Genomic DNA, 12,234 nt, shown 5'->3' with positions numbered 1-12,234 from the left:
ATATTGTACTTGTGCGTTTCTTTCTCTTTCATTTTTTTCTCTTTCTGTGTGGAAGAAACTGCACTTGCCAGGAAGACCTGATCATGTCTGTCATACCTACAGTCATCATGTCGACTGACAGCCTAAGACCCTTGCCCTAGGGCTTATACTGGGCATTAGCTTGCACAAACCGGTTGCTGTCTAGCGGCCAAAGCCCCACCCCACGATCCCACGTTTTCTATCAAATTTGAAATCAGGTATTCAAGATAGCAGGATCGGCAGTCGCATAACACAAGATCACCTCTGATTTGAGATCAGAGTTAATGCCATCCTCATGTTTTGTTTGGGAAATATTTGCTGCTAATGAAGGTAAATGAGCTAGAAATCATAGGTTCCTCTTGTATCCACTCAATTTAAGCACGTAGATGTGTTTAGCCTGATTTGTTTGCTAATGATCAAGCCTTGGATCATACTTTTTTGATGTAAAAATGCCTATTTTTGGAGTTTATGAAATTTGGCACATTGTGGGCCATTAATTTTTGAAACCCTTTACAAACTTAATTTCTAATGAAAGTAAAGAACTAATAAGCTAAAAATCATAGGCGGCAAGTTGTATTGACTCAATCTAACGACATAAATGTGTTTGACATGGTTTGTTTGCTATAGGCCAAGCCTTAGATCTTGCTTTTCTGATGTAAAAATACTATTTTTTTTATTTATAAAATTTTGCCACATTGTGTGCATTAATTTTTAAACCCTCCTTTACAACCTAATTTCTAATGAAGGTAACGAACTAATGAGCTAAAAATCGTAGGTGCAAGTTATATATACTCAATCTAACCACATAGATGTGCTTAGCATGGGTTTGTTTTTCCTAAGATTAAGCTTTGGATCATACTTTACAAGTAAAAAGGCTATTTTTTGAGTTATGAAATTTTGGTACATTGAAATGGTTAATTTTTTAACCCCTTTTACAAACCTAATTTCTCATCATAATCATATGATTCAAAACAAGTTTTCTAGTAAATAAACTATGCGGATGACATGGGTAACATTTGCGCTACAAAAACTTGACATTTTTTTGTTAAAGAAAAGAGTGATTTCTACCCATCCATTAGTAGCTCCTTACCTCCTTTCAAGATATGGGCTCAACACCATAGTCAATTCACAAACACCATATATATTCAATACATGAACCCAGGCATTCAAAGGCACCATCAGCATTCAAATGCTCAAATTTATGGGGGCACCAAAAAGCACCCATATTGGATACCATTAATCAATTTAAGAATAGAGACGTTGGATATCAAAACAGAGAATTGGGTAGTCGTTAATGGGCAGTGGATATGCACACGAAGTCCACGCCATTATCCATAAATGAGCCCATTAAAAATACGTTGTGTGGACCCGTGGTAGTCATGAAAATTGCAGGTCCAAGTAAAGGCCAATCTTGTAAAATCAGCAAATCTATACTAAAAAAAATCCACTCAGTGAAATAGTTTTGCAATTCTTGTCAAACAAAAAAAAAATCAGGTGAAAGACTTAAGAAGCAACGTCTCTCTCTCTCAAAAAAACAAAAGCAAAAAAAAACCTTTACTGCCTGCCCATCACTGCAACAGTGCGATTTTCTCGGGCGGTCGTTTTCCGGCGTGGCGCATGTCGCCGGAAGATCGCGGCTTGATCGTCCGGCCGGACGTGGTGGGTTCTCTCTTTGGAGGGGCGCCGGCGTCGGCGAGGTTGGTTGGGTGGTGGTGCTGAGTGGATTCAGAAGGATTCTGCTGGTTGGTGCCGGAGATCCGTGACGGGGTTTCCGGCGGCGGGTCAGGGGGTCGTCCGGTGGGTGGGGTTCGGAGTAGGATGCGGGAGTCCGGGGGGTTGTGATGGAGGTGAAGCTCTTCGGGTGCTTGGTGTCGGTGGAGAATAGAGTTCTCAGATCCTCCTTCTTAGTCGTCGCCGTTTTTAACGTAAGATTCGATCGGTGTTTGCGGGGTTTTTTCGGAGTTCGGGTCCGGTTTCGGTGGGTTTTGTTTCCAGTGATTCAGTGACGAGCTTTTGGGGTTCGCTTGGTTTCTTTGTGTCTTTGATCTTGTGGTGTTCTGCATTTAGTTGGTCTCGTGGGGAGGTGAGTTTTTGGGGATTTTTTTCTTTTTGTTGTAATTCGGCGGTGAGAAGGTGTGAAAATTTCGGGGTTCTTAAAGTCTAGCAAGTGGCAGCTGTTTTAGGAATGTATGTGAACTACTTTGCTTTGTTTTTTTTTTGTGATTTTGTGAGATTTGGGGTTTTTCATTAGTTGAAACTAGAGGGTTTGGCAAAATCAGGGAGCTGGGTTTTCGCTTTTTTAACTAGTTTCGATCTTGCATTTGCTGGTACTTCAGTTTTCTACTAGTTTGTGGAAATTGGTTGGTATTTGTCAGTTCCCGAAAATTATGGGATTTTTTTCTTCGAAAATGCGGTTCCTCTGGTTTGGGTTTTCAGGGTTTTGGTTTGCGGTTAGAGTGCCATGGAGTTTTTTGTCTTCTTCCCTTTCTTTCTGGGAAATTGGCTAGTTTTTCCTAATGTAAGAGATTTCTTTCTGTTGTTTAGTTTTAGTTTTTCTGCTCTCATTAACGTGGCTTGCACTTCCTGTAAACATAAATTGAGAAGCTACGGTTTTTAAGACGCTTTTAGAAATCATGGTCTGAATTAGTATCTTTAGTTGATATGTTTTAGTGCCTTGCAGTGATTTGGTCTCATTTAAATTGAGTTTTGCTTTGTTGAGGGAATTATATAGGTTGCGATCTATCTATATGGGTCACACATTCCAATTAGTGTATATTGTTTCAATTTTGATTATTTTTCTGTTGTTTGCTACAGATTTTGTTAGTTCTGATATGGATTGAAGGCGCTATTTGTAGAACAGAGGACGGCTGGACAAGCCATCTGGCCACAGAATTGGGGGCTCAAAACAGCCTCTCGCATTCTTGCATCCACGATGAGATATTGCATCAGAGGCGTCGCCCTGGACGAAAGGAATATTCTGTTACCCCACAAGTGTACCAAGAGATTGGTCATTCGAAATTTCACAGGAAAGGGAGGTCTTTGCTTGAAGCTTCTGAAACAGAAGTACAGCAAGATTTAAGGCAACCTATAAGGATATATTTGAATTATGATGCCGTCGGGCATTCTCCTGATCGAGATTGCCGTGGTGCTGGGGATATTGTGAAGGTGAGTTTGAGATTTAAAATATTTCATATTGCTGATGTATTGTTGAATGGATGTAGTATGTACCTTCATCATCTATTCTGTTAATTTGCTGTTTGTCATCCTCAGCTGGGTGAACCTCCTGTGTCTTTGGCACCTGGCGTACCAGCGTGCAATCCGCATGGAGATCCTCCAGTATCTGGGGACTGCTGGTATAACTGTACGGTTGATGATGTAACTGGAGAGGACAAGAGACGTCGACTTCACAAGGTACCATGTGTTGCCAATGTCATTTTCCCAATGCATCCTTTGTATTTTTTTTTACAGACAATCCTTGTAGAGCTTTGAATCATATCAGTTCATGTTTCACATAATGCTTGGTACGTCTCAACGTTCCTAGCGATGACAAAACTCCAACGTCTTGATTTCTACACGACGATATAGATATTACAGTTTAAATCTGCTGTTATCTACTTGGCACCACCACAGTTTCTGTGCTTATCAGACTCGATAACTCTTTTGCAACCCACCATAATTTCTGGACTATGTTCACTTCTTATATAATGGCTATAGACCATTAAGAATTCAAGATTTGAATTTTAAATTGAAAAATTTTACTCCTTTTTCATCTATTTGGTTGGCTGCTGCTTAAGCTGGTAAAGAACATAGAGAGCAATGGAGGTAGACATGTTCAGCTATCTTTATGTTATTTGGCATTGTAATGCACATATGTCCTTCAATAATAAGATTTTGCAATCTCAAACATGCTTAGGAAACAGTCCAAAATCAATTGAAATATCCTAAATTTAACTTTGGTTCGATTATATGTTCGAGTACCTTGTGGGATTTGATTTTAATGATATCTGTTTGACCAGGCATTGGGGCAGACAGCTGATTGGTTCAAACGAGCCTTGTCTGTCGAACCTGTTAAGGGAAACTTGCGTCTTAGTGGATACTCTGCATGTGGCCAAGATGGTGGGGTGCAGCTTCCACGTGAATATGTAGAAGGTGCTTAACTATATATGCTTTCTTGAATGACAGTGATCTGCTTTGCTTGGCACAAAATGGAATATTGATTTGTTATTTGTATTGCACTAGCAAAATATGGAGATTTATCATTTGTATTATTTGAAGACTTGTTTTAATCAGGTTTCTTTAGTTCAGATATGTTGAATATTTTAAATATATCTATATGCAGAACCTTCCCTTTTTTCTGATGTAACAGCGGTTGTACTGGCTTCAGTTATTATCTGGCTATAGATTGATGCTAAAAGTGAATATATTTCACCTAAATATTTAATTAGTTATCCTTGTACATTCCTCTCTTCAAAATGAATGAATTACATCAGCTGTTTAAAGATTAGTCACATTCTTCACGGAGTAGCATTGTAAACACCATTATTTCTTGATTGTCTTATGACCGGGTTTGGGTGTTTTTAGCTGTATGTTTTAACTTTGCCCATGTGTTGTATTTCCTTTTTTGAAGCTGCTTACAGCCTTAAGCTGAAGAATTGTTGTGGTGACAAAGGAAACCCTCAGACCACTTTATACATTGAAACTTACCTGTATCCTCAACTCTTGGATATGTTGGAGCTTGTCCTGTTCCACTAACTCACTTGACCATGTCTCTATGTAGATCAGATGAGAGATCTACATCTATGAGACAATGAATGCTGTAGTGTTTGGCAAGTGCAAATTCCTATAACCTTGGCTTCCATGTTCTTGAATTGATTATTTGTACTAGGGCTTAACATATCACTCAATAGGATAGAGAACTGCTGTTAAGCATGAGCTTTCCATTTCTGATTTTGATAGATGAAACTTATCCATTTGATTATCTGATCCATCCAGCCAGACCATTGCTACATATGCATTATATAGTTGCGCTTGTTTGCAGAGGGGGTTGCTGATGCTGACTTAGTTCTTCTGGTTACAACAAGACCGACTACGGGCAATACACTTGCCTGGGCTGTGGCATGTGAGCGTGATCAGTGGGGCCGTGCAATAGCTGGTAAGAATGCTTGGTGGATGCTTCCCATAGATTGTTCCCTTTCTTCTTTACTCACGTTGGTCTGGTGAGTGTATGTTACTGGTCATTACTTCACATAGTTCTGCCTTATCCAGGTCATGTAAATGTTGCTCCTCGTCACTTGACTGCTGAAGCAGAGACTTTGCTTTCAGCGACTCTGATACATGAGGTTTGTCATGCTTACTTCCGTCTGTATGTGTGCATGCTTGAAGCTGTAAACTGCATTTTGCTGTAACTTTTTCAAGGTTTGATACATTAATTTGATCCAGGTCATGCACGTTCTAGGCTTTGATCCACATGCTTTTGCGCACTTCCGGGACGAGACAAAAAGAAGACGTAGTCAGGTGCTTACCTTTTTACTTTTTTAAGCAAGTTAGCTCTAACTTTAGCTTTGATGATTTATGTGGGTTCCAACTTCCAAGTTTGTGAATCACAGGTTAATTGCAGTCCCCTTTGTGTTAGTATCGTTATTTCTTTATCACAAGTTCATAAAAGCTTTCAACCTCTTAAGCATGTTAGAATATGTTTAGCAATCACAAAGCCTCTACATTAGCAGAGTCTGTATCCGAATAACATGTGACACACAAAATTAACCATGGTTCACTTCCTGTCGTACACTTCTTGAGATTTCCTTCCTTACATTAGCTTTTGCTACTTCCTTTCTGCTTTCTGGTTTCTGGTTTTCTTCCTTACATTAGCTTATGCTACTCCCCTTTTTCATCTTATGTCATCAGTTCTGATTTCTGTCAATATTACTCCTTATGCCATTACATTTCTGCTCTCTTTTGCTGTTGAGACTTTTATTTCTTGTGTTTTTTGAAGTGGAGTTGACTATGAGCAGCCCCTAGTTGCCTTATGACAGATAATATAAACTCCTATTTCATCTCTAAAAAAAATCTTCACAATTTAGGACTGCTCATTTCTTTTAATAATCTCCAATAAATATCACTCATTTTTAAAGTGCCAAATACATCAAATAATTTGTCATAGTTGAGAATCTTTTTTATGTTTAGAGGTATACTTTTTTGGGCAGATCAAATGGGTACACCATTTCTTATCCAAAGCTTTTATTTCCCCTTAATCTTTATTCTCTTCCTATGCAGTGCATTTTTTTTCTGATGTCCTGCAGAATGCCTACTTCTGTACCACCTCAAAATCTCCATCAACAACTACTACAAGGAGATTCTAGAATCTAAACTATTTGTTTGTCATGAAACTTTTTCTATTATGTACTAGTTACTTTACTACCTTTGGTTCTCTATTTGTAAGGCCATAGTATTGACTTTCGCTGAAATTGTAATCCCCTACAATCTTTCTCATACAAAATGCTTACTTTTTTGAAGCATCCTTATATGCAGGTCACAACTCAAGTGATGGATGAAATGCTTGGGCGGATGGTAACACGGGTTGTCCTTCCACGTGTTGTAATGCACTGTAGACACCATTATGGGGTAAGTTAAGTAAGCTCGTCTCTTGGGTATTTGTTGTTTGTAGATGTCACGGTATTATTATAGTGGTCCCTTATTTTGGTGAATTTTGATGTTTACCTTATGTCTATTACTAAAAATCAAATCTGTATAGTCATTCTCCGAGAATTTTACTGGGCTGGAATTGGAAGATGGGGGAGGAAGGGGAACGTCAGGTATCCTCAATCTTCTGTTTTTTTGTGGCCACAATGTTATATAGCCTTGACCTTTTTCAATCATGTCTCAAGATTGTATGTATGAACTTTCCTACAGGGTCTCACTGGGAGAAAAGGCTTTTGATGAATGAGATCATGACTGGGTCTGTCGATACAAGATCAGTTGTATCAAAGATGACACTTGCTTTATTGGAAGATAGTGGGTGGTACCGGGCAAATTACAGTATGGCTGATCGTCTTGATTGGGGACACAACCAAGGAACTGAATTTGTCACCTCTCCTTGTAATCAGTGGAAAGGGGCTTACCGGTGTAACACCACGCAGGTGTCTGGCTGTACATATAATAGGGAAGCAGAGGGCTACTGCCCTATTGTTAGCTATGGCGGGGATTTGCCAGTCTGGGCTCGCTATTTCCCACAGCCTAACAAAGGTAGGTTAGTTTATCTGCACTGGTTAAATAGACCCAAAAAACTTGTTTTTGTGGTTGTAGTTCCTTTTCTTTTCATCTTATTGCTCCGTACCTTGTTGCATTACATTTAATTATATATTGGCACACACTAAAATGCATGGTTTAAAACTTTATTCATTTCATAATGGAGGAAAATAAAAAAGAACTGTTATTTGATATTCAATGCTAAAATTATGCTGTTTAGTTGCTTCAAGTACTTTAGTAATTTAGATTGGAATAAATTTGGAAAGGAATTTGCAGTCTGTAAACTTTCTGAACTGAAAAAGCTGCTTCATATGTTATGGAAGCATTTAATCATGATAAGAGTCTTGGAGCATGGAGAGTTCCCAGACAACCAAAACTTCCTGCTTAACCACTGGTTTCAAAAAGATTGGTCTGAGCTAGGTTACAAGTGAGTACCCTCATCAAGGGCCAGTGCTTATGGGTTGCCATTATCAGCTAAAAAAGGGTCACTTCATGAGTCTCATGACTGTTGGAATTTGTCTGACATTTAGAAGGCTTTTGTTTCAGACATGAGAATGAGAAATCTCCTGTATGAAACTGACTTCTTAACAAGAAATAAGTTTTTGTTGTTTGTTTCAAATGGGGAAGGTGAGTGAGAATCTTACAAGATTAGCATTCATTACAGCAAAAATCCTCCAAAAAAATGTAAAACATATGTGATAAATGAGAACATGCTTTCAATGAAACAATCATTGTCTTGTATGAGATAGAAATAAATTGAAAACAAATTGAAATGAATGCTGAAATTGCAGCGATTATTCAAAATGAATGCTGAAATTGCAGAGATTATTACAAAGGAATTTGGAATTTTCTTGGAATGAAAACAAAAAAAGAGGCAAAATTCATTTCTCCATTGAGTATGGCTATATTGGAATGAAAATGGGATTGAAGTTATAGATTAATCAATAGACTGCTGGTATCTACTTACATTGAAGTGTTAGATTAATAGGAGTTAAAGTTTGTTTAGCGTTGTTTTTTGCTTGTACTTTAGAAACTATTGATTATTTTGCAGGCAGTGCTGTATCCAAAAATGTATGGCATGTTTGAACCTTTTGAAAAGAATTATTAAACATCTAGAGGAGCTAGCACAATAAAAATATCTCAGTAACAAAATTTGCTATTTTTGGGTTAACCCTTCATACCACAGCAATTGCGGTGTATTCATCTTTTAGATAATCACTACGAGAACCAAGCATAATATTTTTCTTATGCTTGGTCTTTTGGTTTCATAACTTTGAAATTATTTTCTTTCTGTTTTCTTACATTGGCTGATGTACTTTTATCTCACTTTGCAGTGAAAAACTCATGAATGATTTCATTGCTTGGCACTGATATTCACGATCACCACAACAATTACTGGTTGTGTGCCAGATTATTTAGAACTGCAGATTGGATCCCCGTAGTTCTACCTAGATTTGTTAATGTGGTCCACATCTGTTGAACACTTAAACTATGAGTTTGGTGTTCACTTGCTGGCACTTTAAAACTGTTTCATGTGTTACTATATGGAGTTACGCTGATATTCATTCAGGATTTCAGTCACTGTTTTTTGGTAGCTTTCAGAGGAGAAGTGCAAATTGAAGTCAGTTTTACCAGGATTTATTGAAACTGTCCACAATCCTTATGATTTTGTTCTCTAAGAATCCATTATTTATATACATCATGAGAGCATGTGGTTACTGATGCTCTAGAACTGTTTTATGTATTCTTACTTAAGAACTATGTCTTCTTGCTTCATGCAGGTGGTCAGTCGTCATTGGCTGACTACTGCACCTATTTTGTAGCGTACTCTGATGGATCATGTATAGACACAAACAGCGCAAGAGCACCTGACAGGATGTTGGGTGAAGTACGGGGACCTAACTCTAGGTATGTAATGTTTGAGAAATCTCCTTAATGGATAAGATGAGAATATTTCTTAGATTAATAAAATTTAACATGATGTGTTTCTTTCCAGATGCATGTCATCATCTTTGGTGCGGACTGGGTTTGTTCGAGGTTCCATGACCCAAGGGAATGGTTGTTATCAGCATCGATGCACGAAAAATTCTCTTGAGGTGATTTTGTTTTGCCCACAAGGGTTGCATCTTCACATCTGAAGTATCAATATATTGGGTGCAGAGTGTTCTTTCACATTCTTTTGGTCATTCAAAATTTTTTATTTATCTTTTTCATGAGGAATGGGGAAACCAACCCCGGGATCAGGGACCTAGTTGTGCTGGCTAAGCATGCCATACTTACGGTCGCTTTCCTGATGGCATAACCCTGTGGCGCACCCCTTGCCCCCAAGGAGTCGCCTTGCTTTGGCATGAGCAAGGGGCATAATGCCCTTGCCCTTTTTTTATATGCAAGGGGCTGACGGCCGTGAGGATGAAACCCTGACCACCTGCCTAGCTGCCAAGGCCCCCTCCCACTACGCCAACCCCCTTGGGGCTGGATCATTTGAAGTTGAATCTTCTGAAATTAGTATTGTTATGTTTCTAAGGTCTAGATCCTGATCAATTTTACATGTGCAGTTTTGCTTGTAAATATTTCACTCTTGATTGTTCGGGTCTTTTGTTTAGGTTTCTGTTGATGGGATCTGGAAGGTATGCCCTAAAGCTGGTGGGCCAGTTCAGTTCCCTGGTTTTAATGGTAAGACGACTATTATTTTGACATTGTCATTGTGTTCTCATTTTCTCTTGGAGATATTTATGGTAATTGGTGTTGTATCCTTGGTAATGCAGGTGAACTGATCTGCCCTGCTTATCATGAATTATGTAACACTGTGCCGTTGCCCATCCCTGGCCAGTGTCCCAGCTCATGTTCTTTCAATGGAGACTGTATTGATGGGAAATGTCATTGCTTCCTTGGTTTTCACGGTCATGACTGCAGTAAAAGTAAGTCCATGAAAAGTGTGTTTTTCTGCAGCTTTCATCGTATGGGAATGCTTCTGATTTTCTAAGTGTTCAATTCCATAATGATCAGTTTGTTATGAAGATTTTTTATATTTTGAAGAGGTGATTGCTGTTAACCTTGTAATTACTTCTCTAAATCAAATCAAAGATGTCCTGATGACAAGTATGATGTACTTCTAAATATCTGTTTTCAGATTTAACAACCAGCTTCATCTCTTTACAGGGACTTGTCCAAACAACTGCAGTGGCCATGGCAAGTGTAACTCCCATGGTATCTGTGAGTGCAAAATGGGACATACGGGTGTTGATTGCTCAACCGGTACTTTTTCCATCTCATTCTCTTAAATAAGAACTTTATAATTCTTCTTCACCTTCATGGTAGAAAAGGGTTCATTAGGGTTTTGTTGCCACTGATTCTTGCAAACGCTTGTTTTTAATATGCTTATGATGTTCAATATGCAGTTGTTTGTGATGAGCAGTGCAGCCTTCATGGTGGTGTCTGTGATAATGGAGTTTGTGAGTTTCGATGCTCGGATTATGCTGGCTACACCTGCCAGAACAGCTCTGCCCTTCTTCCTAGCCTTTCAGTGTGTGGGGATGTGCTTGCGCGAGATGCCATTGGCCAACATTGTGCTCCTAGCGAGTCAAGTATCCTGCTACAGCTAGAAGCAGCAGTGGTTATCCCAAACTACAACAGATTGATTCCAAGTGGTCGCACAATATTTAGCATACTTGATGATGGGTACTGTGCAGCTGCAGCAAAGCGGCTAGCCTGTTGGGTGAGTGCCTCCTGTTAGAAGTAATGGAGATGTCATCAAGGGAGAAACTTAAAGTATTGGTTTTTGCTAGTTATTTTTTGGAATCATCTTATATTCCAAATAAAAAGCTACTTTATTCTGCCCTTCTTTTAAATGGCCTGACAAACTTGAGATTTGAATCTCTTTAGGTAACGCATGCCCAAACTCACTGCTTAATCATTACATTCACCCAAGAATAATTATCCTCCTTTTGAGCAAAGCTAAGCATGCAATTTCTTTCAACAGTTTTTCTTTTCTTCTCTCCTGATATATGTTGGCATGCACACTTGTGTTTCTAATGATTTGTTTGGTAATGTGTACCCAATTTAAATGTCTTCTGTTCATGAGTACAATTGAACTAAGAGCTAGTTAATATGTTTGATTCTTCAGAGTGAGTTACTTGCTGCCACTGGATGAAATAACTGGGTGGAATAAGATTATTAACTCTAACCTGTTATCTTGTAGATATCGATCCAAAAGTGTGACAAAGATGGTGACAATCGCCTCCGAGTGTGCCACTCAGCTTGCCAGTCCTATAATGCAGCATGCAGTGCCTTCCTAGATTGCTCAGATCAGACCCTGTTCAGCAGTGAGGAGGAAGGTGAAGGACAGTGCACTGGATTTGGAGAGATGCGGCCATGGTGGCTCCGACGATTCAAGCACTTCTATTCGTGACAGCCTGCCAGTGGCTCTATGTTCAGCTACACCTTGCAAGCGTCTGTAAATTATGTCTGTAGGTTTTCATTTTGTTTGTAGGCATAGTTGCGCTCTGTGATGCTCATTCCCATCAATCCCTCAAAAATTGAGGATTGCCTGTTTTCTAATTTGATTTGGGCTTTTTAAGAACAGTCCAAATTGAGGAAAATCTTTATCAAGAATTGCTGTTGTTTTGTCCCCAGGCCGATTAAGAAGCATGCTGGGGCCATTGCCTGGTTGTCTGATGTTGAGCTTAATGTATGAATTATATAATTGAAGCAATGAAATTTGTTATTGAGAAACATTGGTCTATCCAATATTGAGCTTAAATACAAAATCAGATGCCCGAGTGGTAGCGGACTTGGGGATGAGGTGCTGATCCCTTCGGCCCAGGTTTGACTCCCACCAGGTGTGCAGATGCCTTTCACCGGTGGGCTCTTTAAGGGCTTGGGTGTCGGTGACCTCACTCGGAGATTACCTGCTTTGGTGGAAAACTGCGTCATAAAAAAACAACAAAAGCCGATGCCACCATGAAATTTTTT

General features: G+C 39.1%; 1 protein-coding gene across 2 annotated transcripts; it reads left to right on the top strand.

Annotated features, from left to right (window-relative positions):
* Positions 1-1,733: 1,733 nt before the first annotated feature.
* LOC149847943 (uncharacterized) lies at positions 1,734-11,994 on the top strand. Of its 2 annotated transcripts, none has more exons than XM_090009870.1 (17): positions 1,734-1,943; positions 2,833-3,183; positions 3,289-3,429; positions 4,035-4,167; positions 5,057-5,170; positions 5,284-5,357; positions 5,458-5,532; positions 6,547-6,639; positions 6,770-6,830; positions 6,928-7,260; positions 9,087-9,171; positions 9,260-9,359; positions 9,867-9,936; positions 10,029-10,181; positions 10,423-10,518; positions 10,662-10,978; positions 11,462-11,994. In XM_090009870.1, exons 1-17 carry the CDS (start codon positions 1,860-1,862, stop codon positions 11,669-11,671), a joined length of 2,490 nt encoding a protein of 829 aa, XP_089865996.1. In that variant the 5' UTR covers positions 1,734-1,859; the 3' UTR covers positions 11,672-11,994. The 2 variants fall into 2 exon arrangements, with proteins under 2 accessions (XP_089865996.1, XP_089865924.1); XM_090009798.1 differs by having other exon boundaries at positions 9,045-9,171.
* Positions 11,995-12,234: the final 240 nt, after the last annotated feature.

The sequence above is a fragment of the Nuphar pumila genome, chromosome 1 (genome assembly GCF_984573655.1).
Source record: "Nuphar pumila chromosome 1, dmNupPumi1.hap1.1, whole genome shotgun sequence".
NCBI classification, from domain to species: domain Eukaryota; kingdom Viridiplantae; phylum Streptophyta; class Magnoliopsida; order Nymphaeales; family Nymphaeaceae; genus Nuphar; species Nuphar pumila.
The sequence above is the reverse complement of the archived record's forward strand: the minus strand, read 5'-3'. Positions and strand labels throughout refer to the sequence as shown.